At 41.7% G+C, this 24,158-nt stretch overlaps 2 protein-coding genes across 10 annotated transcripts in view; both read right to left on the bottom strand.

The window, feature by feature from the left end:
- Positions 1 to 3,810: 3,810 nt before the first annotated feature.
- CH25H (cholesterol 25-hydroxylase) lies at positions 3,811 to 7,339 on the bottom strand. Its single transcript, XM_070487350.1, has one exon. It carries the CDS (start codon positions 5,910 to 5,912, stop codon positions 5,100 to 5,102), a length of 813 nt encoding a protein of 270 aa, XP_070343451.1. The 5' UTR covers positions 5,913 to 7,339; the 3' UTR covers positions 3,811 to 5,099.
- Positions 7,340 to 13,288: 5,949 nt separating this feature from the next.
- Positions 13,289 to 24,158, bottom strand: part of LIPA (lipase A, lysosomal acid type) — a 277,601-nt gene continuing 266,731 nt past the window's right edge. For all 9 annotated transcript variants that reach the window (XM_070487561.1, XM_070487565.1, XM_070487572.1 and 6 more), the window contains 4 exons: positions 23,994 to 24,140; positions 22,826 to 22,897; positions 15,673 to 15,744; positions 13,289 to 14,773 (listed from right to left, as the gene is read on the bottom strand). In XM_070487561.1, the coding sequence (XP_070343662.1) occupies positions 14,504 to 14,773; positions 15,673 to 15,744; positions 22,826 to 22,897; positions 23,994 to 24,140 (561 nt within the window). In that variant the 3' untranslated portion in view covers positions 13,289 to 14,503. The remainder of the gene's footprint in view (positions 14,774 to 15,672; positions 15,745 to 22,825; positions 22,898 to 23,993; positions 24,141 to 24,158) is intronic.

Here is a 24,158-nt window from a genome sequence, read left to right as displayed (position 1 = left end):
GTCTAAAGAATTTCTGTTCACACTGACTTGCTTTTTTTTAACTTTTCAGAATCATTTAATGCCTCGCAGCTGAAAGAGAGAAAGAGAGACTGGATGACTGACTTTCTGGTTTGGTACCAAAAAAGGGTTAATTTTGATTACGTCTGCAGTGGATGGAAGTTATTTCTTACTTTACACGGGTCTCTAGGGTTTGAAATTCTTCCCTGAGCATGCCTTACTGTTATAATAAAAGAGAAGTCGATTTCTTCCTCTCTACCTCTTCTCCGGTTGTTTTGGAGCAGGCTCATTATCTCTCATCTGTAATTATAACCCATTTGTAACAATTTGTAACCAGAGAGGTACTGTTTACAGAGTGTTTGCTCTATGTGAGGCAGAGTGCTATATTCTTTAAATATCTTCCTCATTCCTCAACACAATTCAAAAGGTAGGTACTACCACCCTCTTTTTACAGATGAGAAAATTGAGTCTTGGAGAGATTAATTAACTTACTCAAGCTCACAGAGTTCATAAGCAGTGGAGATGGGATTGGAATCCAGACAGTACTTGTAACAGTTTCCTAAGTGGAATCACTACCACCAGTGTCTGCTGCCAGTTACCTTCTTACCCCAAATCTAATGGTATCACTCCTTTGCTTAAAATCTGTGGAGCTCTCACCCCACCTCAACTCCATTGCCCAGAGAATACACCCTAAGCTTTTTAGCATGTCATTTCCAAGTCCAATTTTCAATGCATTCATCCAGGTACTCATTATAAACCAACAAATAATAGCAAGCCCTAACATTGGCTTCAAAGCACTCTTATATACAATCTCCCAAAAGCCCTGTGACATAGGTAGATGAGCAAACAGTTCTAAGCAGTTTCAACACCTCGTCAAGTGGCAAGACAATATGGCTTAACATTCCTTTCTTGTCCCCACAGCACTCTGAGCTTCCACTCGTGTTTCAAGCATGCCAAGTTCTTTCATTCCTCTCTGATTTGAGGTGCTGTTTCTTCTGCCAGCATGCCCTTCACCCTGCCTGGTGAATGCATACAAATCCTTCACGATTTCTATTGCTCAAATGACACATCTTTCTTTGAGCTTCCTTAACAATCTGTAATACCCGCCCCCCTATTGTAACACTGGTGACTTAGACTAGATGCATTTGCTTGCCTAACTCTCTTTCCCGGTAGACTGTGACCTCTAGAACAGAGATTATGGGTTGTGAGTATGGCCTTAGTTAGGAAGCTAGGATGGAGGATGGAACGGATAAAGAAAGGCATGATTAAGGGCAAAGCTGTGTTTCTCCTGCTTCCAGGATTCATGCAACACTGAGTCGATACTTATCAAGAATGGAGCATATTACTAGGGGTGGAGATAAATGGTAAACAGGACAGAAATGATAGTGTGTGTGTGTGTGTGTGTGTATAGAGAAGGGGAGAGGAGGGCATTTATATATATATATAATCACTATATATATATCACTATGTGTGTGTATATATATATACTGTGGGTTTACATATAGTGATATATATGCATATCATGTTTGTACATATATATAGTGTGTGTATATACATGTATAGTGTGTACAAAGTGTGTTTGCACATATATAGTGTACATGCATATATAGTGTATGTGCCTGTATACATACATAGAGTGCAAATGCATGCCTGTGTACATATAATAGAGTGTGGACAGACAGTTTGTGTTTGGTATATACATACATAGTGTGTACATAGTGTGTGTCCATGTACAGTGCATACACACATATACATGGCATGTGTACATATACATTGTCTGTGTGCAGGTACTAGAATGCTATGCAAGCGAAGATTTAGAGAGTGCACTAGAAGATGGTGGGAAGGACATTCATTACACACAATATAGATATTTTTTAGCAGAAAGAGAAGCACTTTGAGCCTTGCCTCCCTGCTCAGGAGCGAGCAGAGCCATTGAAGGAAGGACACAGCTGGAGAATTAGGAAGGAAATAGTTTAAAGAAACCTCACTAAAACCGAGCAAGAACCACATTCTAACAAGAGGCTGGTTAGCAAAAACAAATACCTTAAAAAAAAAAAAAAAGCCAAAGAGATGGAAAACCAAGGGGGAAAACAATTGGATTTGATAACGAGGAAGACAGCAGCCACCAGGGAGGGAAAGTTTCAGGAAGAGGTGAGCAAGGGACGACTGAGAGGTGAGGAAGTAGAATCAGACAAACACAGACTTCTGCCTCTTTTCAACACTCTGGCTTGAGAGGATGATGAGGGAAGCAGCTTTGATGAAAGCAAAATCAAAAACTCAGCTTTATTTGGTTTCCTGTAAGACGGGAAAACTCAAACGCATCTGTGGACAGGAGGTGACAGTTGTGAACTGCAGTCCTGGTGCTCCAGTGGTGAAGCATGAATCAGAGCAAACACGAATATCTCCAGACCTCCGATCCATCTAGCACTTCACATATTGTAGCTCAAAAATCTCTCACAACAACTCTGTAAGGTAGTTCTATGGTTATCTACACTTTACAGATGAGGAAGCCAAGGCACAGAGAGGTTAAGTAACTTGTCTAGAGTCACTCAGCTAATAAATCCCAGAACAAGGTACCCCCGGGGCAGTCTGGCTTCAGCCTGCGTGCTCTTACCTGATGTGCAATGAGGGACATAGAAAGCAGAGCTCCTGACCTGCCTTATGCTTTGCCAAGTCCTGCTTAGACTGACCTAGACCTACTTTCCTTGGCTTTCTCCCCTGCCAAGCAGACTTTGAATCCAGGGATATCCCCATCTTAGTGGGCCGGGTGATGCTGTGTTTGAGGGGCAGTGGCTGAGGAGGAACAGCAGAGAGAAGCCATTTGCTGGAGCTGCAGGGTTTGCATCTCTCTGGCAGTTGTGAAGATTATTATAGGCATCATCCAAAGAGAGGCACAGTGTACGCTACAAGAGCTAAGTTCAAGAACTGCCTCCAACTTCTAGTATTTTATAACTGGAGCAAGTCACTTAACCTGTGCAGGTACCAATTCCCCATCCATAACATGAGCTGATAATGATAATAATAACTACCCCACATCCCTTAGAGGGTTGTAAGGAGCGAGTGAAACAACGTGTGAAAGTGCATGCAGATGTGAACTATTTCATCATCATCATTTTTAGACTCTCAAACTATCTGAAAAATTGCTCATCCTCTCCACTTCCCCACTTCCACCTCTCAAGGTATTAAAAACTGATAAGACATCCTATTCTGAGAAAGTGTTTCTAAACTTAAACAATTTCCACGAGTATGATTTTCCCCAAATGCAAAATTCCCTTATACAGTGAGTGAACACGACACATTTAAAAAATTCTATGAGAGTGAGCTGTGCTGAACTGTCATTATCTAAGATCTGCAGGCAGCTTTTGGGGGCCTGGGGCTGCTCAAAACAACCAACGGCACATACTCCACACCTGCCTGTTCATCCTTCTTTTCTTTCTCCATGCAGCATGTTGATCACGATGTTAATGAAATACCTCCAATGCAGCATTTTCCCCTTACGTCTCACTACTTGCTTTTGTGGTTTCACTTTTATTCATCAATATAACCTTTAAGTCCCAGCACGGTCCTGCTGCAGACAGAGGAGGAGGCGACTTCAGTGAAGAGGCCAAGAGAACACACACACTGGGAGGGAATGCGAGAAAATTAGCCAAGCGGCCGGACATTCTGATTGCCTTTGCCAAAGATTTGGAGGGCAAACCTATTTCTCTGGACTCTCATTTGGCAGACTGTGGAGACTAGGTCTTTAGATGGAGTTTTCACCTTTAAACAAGACAATTTCGTTCATTTATAATGAACCTAGAATTACATACAAAGCTGCTGTTCTTTATGCTTTTCTGTCTAAACTGTCTTGACTTTTTAACTTTCCCCTATCTAAACTATGTTCCAAAGATAAAATTAAAACAATTAGGCAGCAGCCAGATGGGCTACATGATGGGTGACAGGTGTGCTGTAATAGGGACATTTTCTGTCACAAGTAATCTACGAGAACATTTGGGACACAATCTCCTTTCACAGGTGAAGGACTACGGATCTGGGGCCACGTTTCACTTTTTATTTCTTTGAGAAAGGGGTAAACAGTTTCCATGTATGTTTTAATTAAGAAAAGTGAATACACAAAAGTCCCAGATTGCAGAGGCAATGTGTATGATAGTCATTTGTACTAGATGGCTTCGTGAAAAGGGGGCTTACTCAGATCTTTTGGGTTTCTATCTGCCCCTCTAATGCACACACTTGATACCAGTTTTGCAAAGCAAGGCACTGCTAATCTATTCATCCCCCAACATCGCCCTCTCCCCAGATAATCAAACGATAATTCATTCAGTTCGCTTAGAACTAAAGTGTTTTTCCCTCTGTGGAATCTCTAGACCAAAGCAGGCAAACAGACCCCTTCTCCTGCCTCCTTCTCTCCCATAACCCCCCACAAGACACCCTACCACCGGATTCCTCTCTTTCCATGGTAGGACTGCCAGAGGCTCTCAAGAACACCTACCATCCCAGCTCCGTCCTCCCATGTTAGTTTATCAGTCAAAATGCCAGTGAAAGAGCAGCCAGTACTTATTTGGTGTATTTTCTTTCTTTCTTTCTTTCTTTTTAAGTACAAATAACATTTCTTTCAATATAAATATACAGTTCTATGAAAAAATAGAAAAAAAGTACAATAATCTTGGTAACTGTCCAGCAGGAATGTTTCATTGTTTATAGAGTCAGACATCAGATTCTCCATAAAAATATGCTCTTTTAGCTTCATTCTAGGACACTTTCAAATATAGGAAATTCCTTGTTCTACAAGCAATTCCTTTTAGAGATGATTTAAATAATCCAGAGATGAATGTCTACTTTATATCCAGGAATCAAGGCTATTGAAGTGAGCCAGCTAAAATTCTACACCAAGAATACAATTGTTGATATATAAACATTACATATATTACTTTATCAGCTTTTGAAAATACATCAGATTTTATCCATAAGTTTCCATCAGGTAATAAGTTACTTGAAAAAAAAAGTTCAGGTGTGTTTCTCCTGAGTCAAGTGTGAAATGCACAGGGTCTGAGGGGCACCCACTGCCCACTGCAGCCACACCACCAAGCTGGGAGGGGTGCATGTTACTTGGCATGAGCAGACCGCAGAGTTCCCAATATTTTGTCCCAGTGTGTGAAGTAAGGGGCGAAGTTGCAGTTAAACTGAGAGTGATGCAAGTCATGGTGGGCCACGCCCCCGTACCACCCGAAAGGTACCAGTCTGTGCGTGGACCAGGGGAAGTCGTAGCCCGAGTGGTCCTCCACCGACAGCCAGATGTTGAACACGTGGAAGACCAGGATGGTGAGCGGGTGGCACTCGAGCAACGTGACATTCATGATGTCAAAGAAGACCAAGGAAAACAGCTCCCAGATGCTCATGTACTGCGTGGCCAGCGCGAACGAGGACGAATTCTGGTGATGCATCTTGTGGAAGGTCCGGTACAGCCAGGGCACCTTGTGGTGCAGGACGTGCCACAAGAAGAACTCCGTGTCGAACAGCAGCAGGCAGAACACGACGTGAAACGCCAGCTGAAGCAGCTCGGGGGCTTCAAGGGGCAGGAAGACCGGCCCGCGGGCCCAGAGCAGCAGCGTCGCGGGGAACACGAACACCACGTGCTGGTACAGCGTCTGCCCCAGGCAGGGCAGCACCTGGCGCGCCGAGGGCAAGAAGTCGGGGTGGATCTTGTAGCGCCGCAGCGCGGGCACCCAGGGGCACAGGAGGTCCAGCACCACGAAGGGCAGGCAGAAGCCCACGTAAGTGGCGATGGAGAAGATCACAGGGAAGAAGGGCGAGTGGGTGAGGGCCTCGTGGGTCCTCAGGCTGTCCCACAGCGGCTGCAGGAACAGCTGGCCGGAGCTACAGAGGACATGGAGCTCGGAGCTGTTGTGGCCGCTCATGGTGAGGCTGTGCCTGGCCCCGGCTGCGGCTCGAGATCCATCGGCTTTTCTTAGGACTTGCGGCCCCGCCCGCGAGTGACGTCAGCTGCGGTTTCTCTCCCTTTCCCGGCTGCGTGGAGCTTGCGTAAATAAATAAGTCCACAGAATTGGGCTTAGTTACTGTAAATACATATCTACAGTTGCATTTAATAGGCATTTATAAATGCAATATGCAATAGCACTTCGTAACTTTTTATATGCATGCGGAATTTTGTTCTGATTTTTATATGACGTACAATTTACACACAACGTACAGATCTTCAGTGTAGAGTTCCTAAGAGTTTTGACAACTGAATTCAGCGTCCTCACCATCCCCAGACAAGACAGAGAATATTTCCATCACCACCAGAAAGAGCTCCTTTGCAATCAATGCAGAATTACTTGTATTTTTAAATACGGGTATATAATTGCGTGTATGTGTTTTCACAGAGACGCAAATATAACTGCATTAAAAAAATTTTTTTAAGTGACATGCCTTCTGTATTTCGTATCTTTCCTGTCTGCGCACCCTTTGTTGATCTAACCAGCAGCGCGTGGCAAATTAACCTTTCGCAGAGGGAACCACGGGTCCCCAGCCGCGCTCACCGACGGTCATCGCAGGAAATCAAACGGGACGGAGGCGGGATGGAAGCCTCCCCCAGTTCCAAGCGTCTCCCAAGAGGAGCTATCCCCGCCAGTTCGCGACAAGCGCCAGAACCGGCCGCAGCACACTCGCACCGAGGAGTCCGCGAATCTGGGACTGCGGTTGGTCCCTCCGCAGCGCCTCCGGGGCTCCCAGACCTGCGAAGGGAACGGGCAGACACAGTGGCAAGAATGGGGACTGCAGCTGCTAGCCTTAGCTTTACAAAACAAAAAAAGTTAAGTGCTGGGTTTGACCTCCAGAGCCTACCCAAATCTGGCTCAAAAGCATCTGCATCTTAGTTTGGGGTGGAAGCAATGAAATCAGTAAACCGCCCACTTGGTTCCTGAAGGGAATATTTGTGCGTTCCCGAAGCCTTCCGGGAGGCTGGTGACGGGGCAGATGATGTCGCGCCTACCCTGCGCTTCTCTCGGCTGGCTTCGCGACTCCAACTTGCTCCTCATCCTCGACCCCCATCTTCCCCAAATCATCCCTGTCGGACTGTGAGGCTGGCCCCATCCCTGCGTTTCTCCGCCGTCAAAGGAGTAGGCTGACCCAGGATTGAGGGCAGGGAGGTGAGTACTGGAGAGCTCTAGGGAGACCCGGGACCAGCGTAAACCACCTCCGCGTTTGATCTGTTTGGCCGTCAGGGACACAAAGGACCGCCTAGAGGATAGACGTTTTGGACAAAAACTTTGAAGCCAGAGAACACTCCTAGTCTTAGTTTTACATCTTCTTGTGTCTGTGACATTGGTGCCATCACTCCACTCCTCCAAGCTTCGCATTTTCTTATCCGCCCCTCACAACGAGAAATAATAAAGGAAGCCACCTCATGAGGCTATTTGGAGCATTAAATGGGAAAATAATAAGGCTACCATGAAATGTCTGCCCGGCATTAGCTAAGTGTTTTTCTTGAAACGATTTCATCGAGTCCTTAGAAGAGCTGGTTTCCTCTCGTCGCCAAGAAATAGGCATTATAATAATTGCTGTTATCTTACAGAAGTAAAAGTATAGTGCCTGGAAACATACAAAATAAGATCCGTACTACTTTAAATTTGCACTCCACATTATACTTAAAGAATAATTGAGGAAATGTGCACTTAAAATCAAAATTGTGTAAAGAGAAAGTAAAGCTATAAAGCCATATATTATGAGGAAAGAATAAATACCACAAAAGTATAGACCAATATATCAGCTCAGAAATATAATATATGGATATGTATATATGGATATATCCTATATATTATGCATATGATATATAATAAACCAATTCATAATATATAATTAATAATATATAGGATATATATGGGATATATAGAATGTGATACACACACACATCTATAATAGGCCAATTCATAATTCAGAACCTCCCAACTGGTGTGTGTCCCGTAACTGCCACTGATGAAACACGGATATTCCTCAGATGCCCATTCTCTCGAGCCCCCAGCCTCTGGCCTTGCTGCAGCCTTTTTTTTTTTAAAAAAAAAAAAAAAAACCTCGGTGTGCCATAGAGTATTATGATATTCTGCTTATGTGTTAATGAGAGTAAGGTTGAGAGGCAGGTCTGAGCTTCTTGACAGCCAGTGCAAAAAAGGAAAGAGAGTGAATTTTCTAACGTCGCTTGGATGTCTAGATGGCAGCAGAGGCAGGTACAATGCAGCGCTTGGCCTCCCTGCTGGTGGGTTTCTTCCAGTTAGACAACCTGTCCTTTCTAGGCTCCTCTTCAGTCTTTGCCTTCTCCCAATGCTCTTTCCAGTTCATTTTTAGGGCAACCCAGGAACTCTCTTCTTTCTCATTCCTGGTAAACATCGTCCTGTCCTTGAATTTTGCATGGCTCAAGGAGCATCTCTGAGAGAACAGGAAGGGCTTTTTCTCCTTCACTCTTAGGCCCCTCAGTGATCCAAAGGGACCATCAAAGGTCATTTTCTCAGACTTACAAATGAATTCTGCTCAGAAGTAAAATATCACTCAGATTTGCCAACAGAAATTAAGTCAACCCTCAAGTTTCCGTTCAGCACATGCTGTCCTTCTCTCCTGGTTTCAGCTATCATGCTTGGATGCTTTGCATGCCCTCACAGATTTCTTTTGTGGGTGGCATTGGCACGTTTGCTTAATTTGGATTTAGCTATTAGATTGCTGTCAGGACTGTCTCCTTTGAGCCCTCAGCCCCAACCAACCCATTCTTTTCCTTCTTTGGTTCTGCCATCCTCTATCACTAAGAATATTCTCTATGGGCTGGTTCCATAAAGCCCTGTGCAGCAAGATCTGGAAGCCACAGCTTCAGCCTGCTGGGCCCAGGCTCTCCTCTTACTCGCAGCACGTTGAAAAAGAGCCACCAGCTTCTCTGCCTTTCCACCCAGGACACAAGTTTGTGTCCAATATTCAAGTACAACCATCTCAGAGAAAGCAGTCAGTTAAAATCTCATCAGTTGTCCCCTCTATGTCATGGAAAAAGTAGACACAACATGTTGGGCGACCAAAAACAGCATCTCTTAATAGACTGCTTGACACTGCTTCTCCAGTTTATTATGACTTCCTGTGCATCATTTTTATCTTGGCATTGTCTTTCTGACACGTGTCCGGTATTCTCGTTGTAAGTGTCTTTGCTGCAAAGATTTTTGCCACCTAGCTAATTGGCTGTAAGGCAATTTTGTGTAAAGGATAAAGTAACAAAAAAATAAAAGAGGGATGCTAAAAAGGACACAATAAAACATATACTACATATCTGGACTACATTTCAATTTTCCATCACACACCCAGTCCTTATATTTCACCAAATCGTCTAAGCCAGATTCTGTGCCAAAAACCAAAATTCTGTTCACATCATGTTCTCCATTATCAAATAGCAAAAAATTTTCACGTTTTCAAGAAACTAATATTCACCAGGAATCACATAGCCATTTCTTTTGCGGGAGGGAGTCAGAGGAGGAGGAGGAGGTTGCTTCTTCTTTTGCCGCCGGCTTCCAATATGGCGCGATAAATTTAGTAGAGAACAAGCTGTTGTATCTAAATTAGCTAAAGAATCGATAATTAATGCTCTTGAAGACTGTTGTGAATGACTAGCTGCCTCTTTTATATTTGCCATAGCTTAGTAAACTTTTGGTTTTGATGAGTGGGAGGGATTGACTGTGCTCAACAAAGGACTTGCAAACTGATGCGTTATTTTCTTGTATGGTATGTAGTCTGGCTTTACACTCTTATTTTACACTTCCACTCAGTTTTATCACCGTATTTTCCAGTTGAAACCAAACTGTCAAGCAGTTATTTTATCTTTCATGGCAAAACTGCCTTGTGGCCAATTAGTTACGCAGTGAAAATGTTTGCGGCAAAGATGTTCATCGCAAAAATGCTTACGGTAAAAGCACCTAGAACTTTACAGGAAAGCTTACCGGTTTGGAGGACAGGAATCCTTTCTCCTCCAACTATCCCAGAGATCAAATTACTCTTCTGAGAGTACAACAATCAAGTCTCTGCATATTTAACACAATCTCAAAGTTATTTGGTACCAACTCACCAAAAGACTTTGGATACTGTCCCCTCCCCCAAAAATAGTTGGCAAAGCCCATTACCAATGACATAATCTCTTTTTCTGTGTGAACTTTACGATTTTTTTCCTTTCCAAAATTAGGTGAGACTGTCTTGGCATTTATCTAACCAAAATGATTATCTCTGGATGTCAGATGTGAGCAGTGTTGTAACATCTTACAGTAGTAATACGTTAAGACTCATAAAGGGTGGGGTAATCTCAAAGATCAGAATCTAATTCCTCATTGTCAAGATGAAGAGTCTCAGTCTCAGAGAAGTCAAGACCAGCTAGGGTTAGAAAGTTGCAGCCAAACTGAGAGCAGAAGCTGTCAGTTTCAAGGGATCTCTGCAGGAGGAGTTTGGTGGTGGAATGGGGCAACAAAGTTGCATTTATACGACAATTTACTAAAGACTCGGAGGACATTAAGTATCCCCACGAAAACAGTAGGGGATGCAAATGAAGAATGTGGGAGATGTTAGCTCCCCCAAGAGACTCCTTCTTGCCCTGTTTGTCACAGATGCTGATGCATATTTGGGTTTAAGCACTTTCTCTTTACATTTTTGATACATCTGGGTCACATGTAAGTGCTTCTGCTGATATTGTTAGAACTCTCATCTACCTCTTTAAAATATTTAAAGCATATAAAATCATTCCTGTTAAAAGGCATACATTGTGTGTAAAACAGAGGAAATACTTTTCTCACCTCTCAAAGGGTTGCTGCAAAGATCAAAACCTTACAGAGAAGGCTTTAAAACCCCGGAAGGCATAATGTAAAATGCAAAATATTCTTTTTAGTAATGTTACAAGTTTGCAGACAAAGAGTTTTACTTGCTTAGTTTGCAGTTGAACTTGAAATCTGCATCTAGCACAAAGCAATACTCAATAAATATTCTTGAATACATTTCTGACAAACTTTTTTTTCCTTTTTTTTTTGGTGAGGAAGATTGTCTCTGAGCTAACATCTGTGCCAATCTTCCTCTATTCTTTTTTTTTTTTTTTTTTGGCATGTGGGACACTGCCACAGCATGACTTGATGAGCCATGTGTCAGTCTGCACCCGGGATCCAAACCAGCAAACCCCAGGCCACCAAAACAGAGTGCCTAAACCCAACCACACTGCCACTGGGCCAGGCCCCTGACAAAGTTTTCAAAATAAGAATAATTATTACAATCCAATGTTGCCTTTCAGGGGTCACATTTTGAAAGTCTCTCCACATATTAAAAAATGATGAGTTAAAATTACAGTATATTTTAAATGTATACATTTAACAAATTAACACATTTAAAACCCACAAACACAAAATGATCTTATCTGGAGATAATATCAATAGTCTAAATGTTGGTCCTCAAAAAATGTGAGGCCTAAGTTAAAGCCTTCTTCACTTCCTCCCCCAAGTCTGAGGTTCTGACCACTTGTTTCCCCATTAGGCAAATTTTTATTTTCATGTCACATTTGGGGCACAGCTATTCTTGAGAACATTTTTCATATATTGTGTATCAGGCAAGAATTAATCATAAGCCTGGATAGAAATGACCACAGACATGGCTGCTCTTACCAGTTCTCAAATTACCAACTGGCTCGTAAATCAACAATGTTATCGGCCTTTCCCAGAGGAAGGGACTAAAGAAGGCTTCCCTATGAAAACAAAAGGTTCAGAAGCAAAGCCGATGGTGCCCTCTTATGGTGAATGAAAATCATGAATTTGTTCTCAATTGTGACTTCATCTGGTGGCTTTGCCCAAGTAAACACAGTATCTTAAGAGTTCCAAGCTGGCATAATATTAACTGGTCTTCTTCTTGCCCTAGAGGTCTGTGGAGATCTTTGTGTTCTGCTCAAAAGAATATATATCAAACCCAGTTGAAGAGAGTCAGAACTCCCACCAACTTATTACAGGTCTTCTTGAGGCACAAATTCCAACCTTGTTTTGCACCCTCAGCCAACAATGAAACGAAACTGCATTAATGCAGCAGGGTCATAAGGATGCCAAGCACCTATGCAGCTATGTCAAGAGCAAGAGACCACCACCAAAGACAAATGTGCAGTGTAACCCAACTGCAGCAAGAATAGCCATGCAATATCTCCACTTCTAGACTGGCCGGCACACTGAGGAAAAATCCCCAGAGAAAAGTTTGGAAAGGAAGAGAAAAACACGCCAATAAAAGGTAGACTGTAGAACGAGGCCCCTGCTCATTCCCATCGTCCAGTGTGTGGGAGCTTTACTGACCACAAGTTCTCAAGGGTATCCATGGAAGCCCCCATGGCAGCGACCAAAGCTAGAAAAATTCAGTCATCTATGGCACTGAGGCCATTCTCTGGCAAGCTCTCTCCTACTACGGGTGGAAAACAACAAACAAAAACAACTACTCACTGTCCCTTTCTTTCCAGCCCTACCCAAGAATCTTGTGCTGGTTGGCCAAACTCAAAAGTGAAAGAAGGATTTTAGGGGGCACCTAAGGCCAGCGAGGAGAGTGGCATCCTCCTGGGAATGTATATCCTTTGTATCTAGTACAATTTTACTCTTTTCTATGAGAGCCATGAAAAAACAGATTCCACTTCAGTCCTTAGACCCTCCTAGATGTTATTTGTGCATCTAATTTCCTTTAGCTAAATGGCGAGGTCCATCATTTTTCACATATTTTGTCAGTCCACATATATTTATTGACTCTATATGCCATGCTTTGTGTTAGATTCTGGGTATACAGAGATGAGTAAGATATATCTTCTGCCCTCAAGCTCACAGAATAGTGAGAGATCACGTTTGACTCTCAAATCTATGTTTTGAAGGCCCAATGGTGTGACTTGGCTCTGCTGGCTTTAGTTGCTTCATTTGTTTGAGGAGAGAGTTGGATGGACAGTCCTTGAATCCAGGGTCCTGCCTGCAGCCAGCTACTCCCTGCAATGGGGCTAATCACAGCTTAGTCTCCACTCACAGCCTCGCTCAGTGGACCCTGCAGGATAACCCTGAAAGCCTGTGTTTCCACCACCCCCTATCCCTCCTGAGGTTTGAGACCACTTTCACCTCACGATGGAAGAGGATCAAATGTTCATGGGCAGTATCATTGTGACTTACAAGGAGTAGGCAGGAGGGGGAGAAGATGAGAAAGAAAAGCATAAGTCCTGCTAAGAGAGAAAGGGAAGTAGAGAATGACTATTAAACAAACGACGATACACACATACACACAATCCTTCAGGTCTGTGAGGCTCACTGAGTTTTATTGAAAAGTTTAGAAAAGACTTTTTAAATGTTACAAAGTGGTATTATGCTGTCTGCACATTTCAGCCAATACCAAGTAGGGTTTATTATTGCAGTTAAAGTCACCATATCGGAAAAGCATAGCAATTGTCCTTCTGTCCGTCTGAGGACACCATGCCGCAAGAAAATCAGGTAAATGTGGCCTTCCTGACACAGGGACACAATCAGGAGTGTGAAAAATATGGCCACGCACAAAACTAAAACACAAAACGAATCCCTGAGCTTCAATGTGCAAACAGTCACGCTCACATTTCCTTTGTGTGAAAATGAATTAGTTCGCTCCTCATGGGCAGCCTCAGGGCTTCTGCTTCACACGCCATCACTGAGCTACAGCAGCTGGTTGAGAGTTACATTAATTTCAGGAAAAACAGTGGTATTGTCTCTCCACAGGACTTTTCTTCTCAAGCAAGTGGATTTATGGCCTGCCACACAATTAAGAGTTCATGAACACAGATGGCTGAATGTATCAGTCTTCAAGCTATTTAAACTATAGTTGTTGTTGTTTTAATGAGTATAATTTATTGTTGAAGACCCCAGCAAATTATTTTGGTCTGAGCAATTTAAACATTTGCTAAATAATGGCTACCACAGGTTGATAAAATTCACTACAGAATCTTTATAACTGGCACAGCTGGGCGGGGGCGGCGGCAGAGGGGTCACTGGATTTGATTCTGCACCTGCTTCATGAGAACATGAGAAAGTGTCATTGAGATCTTTGAATACAAGGCCATTCAACTGGAGAGCCCGTTAAGGCAAAGAAATGAGAAGTGGGTACTCATATGCTGAGTAGTCTTCAAGTCAGTGTCAGATTTACCAATGAGCAAAACAGCTTGAAAATTCCAATACGTATGTCAATGTGTCCTGTAGGGGGCTAAAAAGGCAATATAGCATATTTTAAATTATAAGGATAAACAGAATGATAATGATGACCTTTTTACAAGTCAGTGATATTTTCAAAAGACTTAGAGACTACAGATACTAGCTTCATGTTTGGCCATGATTAAACAAAAAAGCAACTGTGTTTCTAATCCTAACTGGAGAGAATTGGGCATCTTCAACACCATAATTTTCTTGGATATAAAAATACAAAAGGCCTGGGAAAGAAAAACAAGTATTTTAGAGAAATGAAGCAAACAAATTTTAACATGACTTGATCATTGACTTGATGGTAACTTTCTCCAGTCTGGCTTTCCCTGGTATTTCCTCATCAGATTCACCATTTCATTATAGAGCCGCCACGGGGCATCCAAACCCCAGATAAAGTCGAGATGCTCCCATTCAGGAATGTACTTGTGGTACACCAAGTTGGTGATCTGGGTCAGTAAGACATTCACGTCCTTGACGTCCGCGAGCCAGTCATGGCCCCCGCTCCAGACGGCAGTTGGCACGGTCATGTCTTTCACATTGTAAGTGGGAGGGTAACTCTATAGTGAAAACCCACAGAAAGCTTTGTTGGCATTATTTTAATTTACAAAAACACAATCAACACAATTTCCATTAAACACTCATTAGTAAATTTGATCTGAGAATAAAAGACTAAATTTTGAAAATCACTCTCAGTTTACTTTTCAAGTTACTGTTATAATTACCAGAACAGAAAGAAACCTAATCCACAATGAAAGAATATGACTATAGTAACTGCTGGCTCTCTGGCTATTGAGCTGTTGGCCTGCGCCGGGCACAGTAACAAGTGTTTGATCCCTAGAGATGAAGGCGCTGTTCTCCAGGTAGCAGATGCAAAGTGACAGAACCAAGTGGTCAGGGAGGGACTTTGGAGTCACACGCTCCTACCTCCCTGCCCTCTGGGCTGTAACACAAGTCACAGAAATTCTCTAAGACTCAGTTTCCTTATCTTTAATGATAATAATCACATCCATGTCACAGGGATATTGTCAGAATTAAAGAAGAAGAACTTGGGCAAAGTGCCCATTTTAGGGCATTTAGCACTCAAAAATGGTCAATTTATTTGTATATGGAAGAAAAGGCTGAGGCATTGTAATTTGGCCAAGGGCCCCCCAGCTACCAGGTAACAGACCTAGGCTTGTCTCACTCCAAAGTCTGTGTCCCTGATCACTAGGAATGATGATGACAGTGCTGGTTGTTACACGGAGCCAGAGAAAGCATAGAGGGGAGGCCTAATCCACAACACCAACCGCAAAGCTTCGGTTGTTCTGGAACTGACTGAGGGAAAACAAATGCTATCCAGTCAACTCCCCAAATTTCCCACAGCACCTGAGTCTGGCCAGAACCCTCCTAACTCAGGCCAGCTTCCTTGAGAAGTTTTCAGGGCCAAATTTAATTCTACAGACTTTTAAGACTTTACCTGGTTATAATGAAAATAATTCTTGGTACTGCTTCCCCAGTCAAAGGCTTGGAACTTTTGGAGTCTAACAGCCTAAAAAGAAGATAATTTGGAAAAACGTTATCTGACAAAGAAGTCTGAGATAACCTCACAGGTTGCTAGAGTTAGCCATGGCCTCAGAAATCAATTTTACACCGATACCCAGATTTACTCTTCATTCCCAAAGTGCAATTTAAAATAAAATGGAATTATTTTGCTCTCCTTTACTAAAGGACTCAATTTCTCATTGCATGATTGGAAAGTAGCTATTACATGACACAATAAAGCAATCACACACACATGCTGTGAACCATACTAGATCAACGGCTATACTCATTTGATCAACTTTATGTTGAGGTATTTTACTGAAACTTGAATCTTAAACTTTTTCAAAGTGTTAACTATTTTACTTGGGAAAGAAATACATATTACATATAATCTATGGATTAATATATATTTATATATGGATTAATATGCATTTCTATGGATTAATATAAATATATTTACATTATATGTAAATATATTAATTATATATTAACATACCTATAGGGATCAGTGTAAACACTATATTATATTTAAATTAATATATTAACATAAATTATATATAATCTCCGTATTTTCTGTATATCCACTCTACTGTAACACTTTTCTACATTAACATTTTAATGACTTTATTATTTGACACTTTTTCTTGAATACCAGTACAATCACCAAGTTGTACTACACAGCAGCATAATTCTACCTAGTTAGAGATACTAGAGCCGTGAGTTGATATCGTATATGAAATTTCAATTTATGCATATTGAGAATAGTATGATATAAAATTTATTAAAAAGTCACCTATTTTGAAATAATGCGATATCCCCAAATTAAAAATATGTCAAGAATTAAATCTAAAATTGGCAAGTCAAATGAATTGGAAACTGTTTAAGCTTTGGTCAGATGGTGGTGCCTGGTAAAGGGGAAAAATCTAGACATTCTTTGTCAGAAATGCTTTTAATTTATGCGAAGTTTCAGTTCTTATCAATTGCATAAAATTCTGCTGTTTGATGTAATAAAAGTGTGAGATTACATACTACAGGAGAAATGATTAGCATCTGCTTTTGCCACTGCAAATGACAGATATTAATACCTGCAGTGTATTTAACAAGCAGAATAAAATATGGATTTACAGCACCTGTTAGTGCATCTGTTCCCCAGCTCTAGGTGTCAGTGAAAATATATCAATGCGAGCTGTTCTGCCACTGTAGACAGACATCAGTTTATCACTTTCTCACACATGTCCTGTAGCATTTATATAAAGTACCTGGAGTGAGTATAGAATACAAAAGAAAAACTTGCCTAGAGCTCAGACTAAACTTCAGACTTGACTTTTGTGCTCAGAGGCATAAGACTTCAAACTATCCACTTGAAAGGGCATCTCAGAAGGAGGGAAATGTAAACATTATTTATAGTATCAAAAAGCTGGGAATAGGCTACATTCCAATTATTACATCAATATACACAAGAGTATGCCCCTGTCACAAACATAAACATAATAAAATAGAAAAACTGTTTACAAATAATATTAAGTTGGGAAAAAGTCAGAAAATGAAGTTGAACATTCATTTGGTTACACTTCTGGAATAAGCATATGTGGATAAAGATCAGGAGGAAATGCTTACAATATTAGGATAGACAGTTTTACAGTGACATTTAAAAATTATTTTTAGGTCTCAAATGGTAATGAAAATGTAAATAGGTTCAACCTTTCTAAAGTACAACACGCATTGGAAGTCTTAAAGATACACCTTTCTAGGGGTCGACCCCGTGGAGTGGTTAAGTTCGCGCGCTCCGCTTCCTGCGGCCCAGGGTTTTGCTGGTTCTGATCCTGGACGCCGACATGGCACCACTTGTCAGGCAACACTGAGGCGGCATCCCACATGCCACAACTAGAAGGACCCACAACTGAAAATACACAACTATGTGCTGGGGGGTTTGGGGAGAAAAAAGTGAAAAAAAAAAAGAAGACTGGCAAGAGTTGTTAGCACAGGTGCCAATCTTTAAAAAAAAAAAGTACACTTTCCTTCCGACCCCTAAGTCTACTTCTACGACGGTATCCTTAGCAAGTAATCTGCCTAATGTATAAGGACAGATCTCTAATTCAATAATAGTTGTCCCAGAATGTTTTACTATTGAAAAAAAAAACCTATCATAGCAAAAATAATAATAAGTTCAAGAAATAGAAAACTGTCCTCGAACACAAATATTTTAAAATTTAGTTATTGACCTGGAAAGATATTTATGATTATGGCAGAGACCACTAATTACCCACTCCCCTCCCCGGGCCCATTCATGCCTTCTCCCTTTCAGTAACAGAATCCCTAAAGCTTCACTCAGCATATGGCTGCCAGGATAGGAACCACATCCCTCATGTGTTTCCATCCTGTGGGCTAGAACAGACGTGGAGGTGACCCAGCTTTAACCAGGCGGAAGAGGACAGCAGCCCAAGGATGGCAGAGCTACAGTATGGAGGGAACTGAGTCCCTGCATGACTTCCTGGAGCACAGTCACACCTGCTCGAGGACAATCCTGTACCACTGATGTCTGGATTGTATCATGAGAAAGAAAAACTATATATTTAGAGGCTATATTTTGGATCTCTGATACAGCAACTTAGCCTGTATCTAACAAATATACTGCTGTTTCATTAAATAAAAAAGAAAGTTACCAAAAAGTGCAAATAGCATGATCCTACTTTTGTGATGGAAACGATTATACCAAAAAATTATAAGATTATACTGTAAGAGTTCAGAACACGCCATTCCAAAATACGCCATACTGGCATACTGATTATTTTGAATTAAAGGCACTTGAAAAACAGCAGACACAAGGAGGGTACTCTGACCTTCCTTTTTCTTTCTAAAAGCAGGAGATGAAATTCCCTTGTGAAAGAAGCCCTCCCTATATCAGGAGGAAGAAATATTCTTAACTCCAGAGACTAAGAGTGGAAGCTGAGAGAAATCTGTATAAAAAGACCTTTTTAAAATAGCTTTTACTTCCTTTAAATCTCCCCATATATTTTAGTTACTTTTCCACAATTGCTACTCTTTGTTCAACCTAGTATATAAGCATTTAGGCCTATTTACTTCTTTGGGTTTTCATTTTTCTTGTGAGGGCTCCCATGTACATGTAAACAAAATTTGTATGCTTTTCTCTTGCTAATCTGTTTTATGTCAGTTCCAGTCAGAAACCCTAAGAGGGTGAAGGAAAAATTTTACCTCCCCTACAATACCAAAATACTGATAGTTGTTATCCCTGGTGGCAGACATATGGGTGAAGTATTTTCTTCTTCGTACTCACATATTTTTAAAAGTTTCATAATGAACATATATTACATGTATAATAAAAATTATACTAAATGCCTTCTTACAATGTTTTAAAGAGCCTACCTAATGTATATTTTGTTTTGTTTTGTCTTCTCAAATAGTAAGTTTCAAGTAAAAGAGAACATCACATCATATGAGGTACTCATTAAAATGCAGATCCCAGGGACATACCCCCCGGAATTGTGATTCCCAATCTAAGTCTTGAGGAGGCCCAAGAACCTGTATTTTCTTACAGCACCCTAAGTAATGCTGAATAATACTGTAAAGATATGTTAGGACTGGCCTTCTTCAAACAGGTGGGGCCAGCCTGGTGGCGCAGCAGTTAAGTTTGTGCGCCCTGCTTCGGCAGCCCGGGGTTCACCAGTTCAGATCCCAGGTACAGACCTACACACTGCTTATCAAGCCATGCTGTGGAAGGCGTCCCACATATAAAGTAGAGGAACATGAGCATGGATGTTAGCTCAGGGTCAGTCTTCCTCAGCAAAAAGAGGAGAATCAGCTGCGGATATTAGCTCAGGGGTAATTTTCCTCAAAAAATAAAAAAACCAGGAGCGAGTGTCTGGGCTCAGGGCACAGCCAACAGGGGAGCTAGAGATAGTAATGAGAGTCTTGGCTCTGGGGGTCTTTGAAACTTGTCAGGTTTATAAGGAGAGTAAGAAGAATTAGAAACTAAATTTAAAAACTCAGCAAAGAGGGCTGGCCTTGTGGCCTAGTGGTTAAGTTCGTGTGCTCTGCTTCGGCGGACCAGGGTTTCGCCAGTTCAGATCCTGGGCACAGACCTATCACCGCTCATCAACTCAGGCTGAGGCAGCATCCCCCACAGCAGAGCCAGAAGGACCTACAACTAGAATACAGAACTACGTACAGGGGGGCTTCGGGGAGAAGAAGGAAAAAAAAAAAGATTGGCAATGGATGTTAGCTCAGGTGCCAATCTTAAAAAAAAAAAAAACCCTCAGCAAAGAACCAGGTTTTAGAACACTTAAAAAGAATGTTAATTATTTAAAGAAAAAGTAAACTTCTGAATGTATCATGAAGAAAATGCCTTTTAAGGGCACCTCCAAACTCCTGCCACAGGAACCCCCAAACTTCACCCCTGAACTGTAGTCCTCAGCCTGCCAGCATCCAGGCCCAGCACACCTTCAGCAGAAGCCTCTCCTGGCAGATACCAGGGCTGCCTGCACCAGCATGTCCTTGATAGGCAGAGAGTGGTAGCCCCTGGCCAACAGCCCAGAGAAGGGAGACTCAAGGAGGTCCTATGAAATAGCAGTACAAAGCAACTACCTTCTTGATAAAGGGATGACACACGGAGCAGAAGAGCAAAGGTCAGGGCTGCCTCCCGCAGTGAATCTGGGCTTTGGAAATGTTCATGAGGCACATTCCAATGTGGTTAGCACCTAAAACCACAAGGTCACAACTGGGCCCCAGAGCAGTGTTCCGAACCTCAGCCTGCAGCCTTTGAGCCCGGCCAGCTGCTCAATAAAAGGGGTTGGGACAAGAGCGGAGGCCTGGATTGCAGCTGATCCAAGAGCTCTACTGCCAACCCAATGCCCAGGGGAGGCCTGTGACACCGAAGGGTGAATGGTCACCATTCTGTAACATACAACAGAGTAGCCTTGGCTGCCACATTCCCAAAGCCCCTGAAAGGTGGAGTCTGGTGGTCATTTGTACTTTGCTGAGCCATGTGGCATACCATATGTGGGCTGCAACGGTCATGAAGCTGGTGGGTCACTAAGCTCAGCCTCTACCTTCAGTCATCCTCCACGTTAAGAACGCAGTAACCCATGAGGCGACCAAAATTGGGCCTTTCTGAAAAATGTCCATTAGGTAAGAGGGTAAAAATGCTCAAAGGGTGGGAGTATTTTGATGACAGGGGACACAAAGAAAACAAGTGGCTATAAACAGAAATGTGGCTGAGGAAAAAAGAGGGGCTGACTGAACATTTGTGAACTTGAGGACTTGTGAAGGTTTCAGGACACTCCTGAAGAGGGAAGAGTGTATTCCTCAGCATGTCGTGAATGACCTACAGTCCAGATGCCCCTCTTCTCAGCCACAGCAAACGCTGGCACTGAGTCACTGGCATTAAACATTGGGCCGTACAGTCACTACATGGGGCTAAGAGCCTCAGCCACTGTCCTGCCTGGTTCCTCAGGGATGAGCCCAGGAAGAGGTGAACTACGGCCCTCCTAACAGACAGGGTTCCTGGGACAACTGAGGAAGGATACTAAAGCGCCGGTGATGTTCCAGATCAGTGCTTCCCAGATCCAGTTGGGCAGAAAAATCTACTGGGCAGAGTTTTCTAAAAAGTACAAATTCTCACGACTCAGCAAAAAAAAAAGGATTGAACTACTAATGCACATGACAACATGGCTGAATCTCAAAATAATTATGCTGAGTGAGAGAAGCCAGACAAAAACAAGTATAAACTGCATAATTATACAAAACTCTAGAAAATGCAAACTAACCTATAATGACAGAAAGCAGATCAGTCATAGCTTAGGGGGAGAGGAGGGAGACGAGGGTGTCAAAAGGGGACATGAGGACACTTTTGGGGGCGATAGATATGTTCACTGTCTTGATTGTAGTGATGGTTTCTTCGGCGTATACCTATGTCAAAACATACTAAATTGTACACTTTAAATATCATATGTCACTTATGCCTCGATAAAGCTGTTTTAAGAAAATAAATTACCAATTCTCCAGTCCAAATGAATTAGCATCTCCAGGAATGGGACACGAGGAATCTTTGTTTCTAAAAGTCTGGATTGTAGCCAATCCAATTGCTCTACCATGAACCCAACTCCCTTTATTTTTTTTAAACAATATTTTATTAAAAGGTATACTTTTAAAGGCAACTCACATGATTCTGACACAGGCAGTGACTGCCAGTTGTTTGGAAATTGCTATCTAAGATACCCATAGTATCTTGCTTGGGAGCTTAAATGGTGAGTTATTTCTTATTTAAAAAGAAGTTGCGGAGAAAATAATTGTACAAAAATATGTCCTGAAGTAGAAATAAGTCTCTGATATACTGTTAGGTGAAAAAAAGGTTATAAAAGAGTAATTAATCTATTTAGACAACTACTATTTCCATCTATATCTTTAACACCTTTCTGAAGTGATATGCAGCAAGAGGTACAGAGTAGAATTCAGAGACATTTCGTATCTCTGGGTACACATTTTCTATCTCTGTGTAAGATTAGAATAATTTTATCTTTTATCTTAAGAGAATTTTTATTATTTTTTGCCTATATGTAATTTCTAAATTTTCTAGAGTGAACATACATTACTTTTGCGAAGTGTGATAAAACAATCAAAATTCTGTTTTAAAAGCTGGTGGTTCCCATTTATGTCCGCCATTGGTTTAGCTCCACTGATATTTCAGGCATATTGTGCCCATGGGTTAATGTTGAAATAGCAGCTTCTATCGCCAAAGCTGCTCTAAAATCTTGCTTTATGAAGCCACACAGAAATAAAGTACATCTGAGACTTGCTGAAAAACTGACAGAGGGAAGGGAAAGAAAAGAAAGAAGTCAACCCCAATAGCTGTCTGGTGAACTTACACATAGTAGAGTTTGCCCCAGGAAGGATAACAAAGCAACCCAAACACAATAACAGGAACCCAGGACTCCGGGCAAGGAAGCCAGCTCAGATTTGTGCACAGGCTCTTTCCATTTGGGAAGGGCTTGCAGAGAAGTGTTTCATAGAATGCATTGATCCTTCTAACGCTGACTTTACACAAACCCCAAATGCACTCCTGGAATGCCTACCTGGCCCCAGTGTAACATGTTTTGCACAGAAGTTCCAGCAGGAGAATGTGTTGTATACACAGCCACTCTAGACTGCAAAACAAATTGAAATAAAGAATGAAAACAGCATTAAGGAGGCATTGATGATAAACATATTTTGCACTTTAATGCATTAAAAACTACAGAGCCACAATCTCAAATACATGGGATTAAGAGCTGGAAAAAAATTTTGTCCTATAAAAATATGTATAACCACACACACAGAGTACATATGAAGGAATATAGCAATATGGTAACCATGGAGCTACATGAGTTAAGATTACTGGTGATTTTTATTTTCTTCTTCGTACTTTAGTGAATTTCCAAAATTTTATATAATAATCACACCTTGCCTTTATCATCAGAAACAAGAAAACTTAAGGGCTGGCCTGGTGGCGTAGCATTAAGTCTGCACATTCCACTTCAGGAGCCTGGGGTTCGCCAGTTCAGATCCCGGGCGCGGACCTATGCACCGCTTATCAAACCATGCTGTGGCAGGCATCCCACAGATAAAATAGAGGAAGATGGGCATAGATGTTAGCTTAGGGCCAGTCTTCCCCAGCAAAAGAGGAGGATTGGTGGTGGATGTTAGCTCAGGGCTGATCTTCACAAAAAAAAAAAAAAGGTTTAAAAAAAAAGAAACAAGGAAAACTAATATCACATAAAAAAAAATTCCACAGAGCCTTCATTCCAGAATTTTAAAACCTGTTTTCAAAATGCTACATTACAAACTACAAACATATTTAGCAACATCAGCATATTGCTGGCCAAGGGTTTGCATTTTACAAAATACACAAATGTATAAAAAATGGCCATTCCAAGTTTAAACAGACTTATAGTAATTTTTTAAAAGAAACAAATCACTAGAATAAATATAAATATTGGGACTTAAACTATGACAGACCTCCTCGTTCAATAGTTTCCATACAGGTACAATGCAGGAAGTTGACAAGGGCTGGCCTAAGGACAGCAGTGGATGGTACTCCAGGCACTTGCCGAAGCTCATTCTGAGCCTCTTGAAACGAAATCCTTTAGAGGTCTAAGGAGGTCCTTCCTGCCTCTCCCACATCCTCCAACATAAATAAGCACATTCATAGATACAATAAAATCTCCGAAAGCTTGCAGCAAGTCTTACCATAAACATACATACCATATTTAAATTTCTCTCATTAAATCCACACAGAATAAAGAAGAGATTTCCACAGAGCTCCTTCAGAATGACATGAGTGCAAACATGGATACTCAGCCACTTCAAACATTTACTCTGGGGAAGAAATTCTTTGACCCCAAATAAGTCCTACAAAATAAAAAGAAA

This window comes from Equus asinus, chromosome 2 (assembly GCF_041296235.1).
Source record: "Equus asinus isolate D_3611 breed Donkey chromosome 2, EquAss-T2T_v2, whole genome shotgun sequence".
NCBI classification, from domain to species: Eukaryota; Metazoa; Chordata; class Mammalia; order Perissodactyla; family Equidae; genus Equus; species Equus asinus.
Note: the sequence above shows the minus strand (reverse complement) of the source record. Positions and strands in the feature narration are given on the sequence as shown.

What these genes read in the sequence shown, in the direction of transcription:
- CH25H (XM_070487350.1), bottom strand. Translation starts at nt 5,912, where the DNA reads ATGAGCGGCCACAACAGCTCCGAGCTCCATGTCCTCTGTAGCTCCGGC.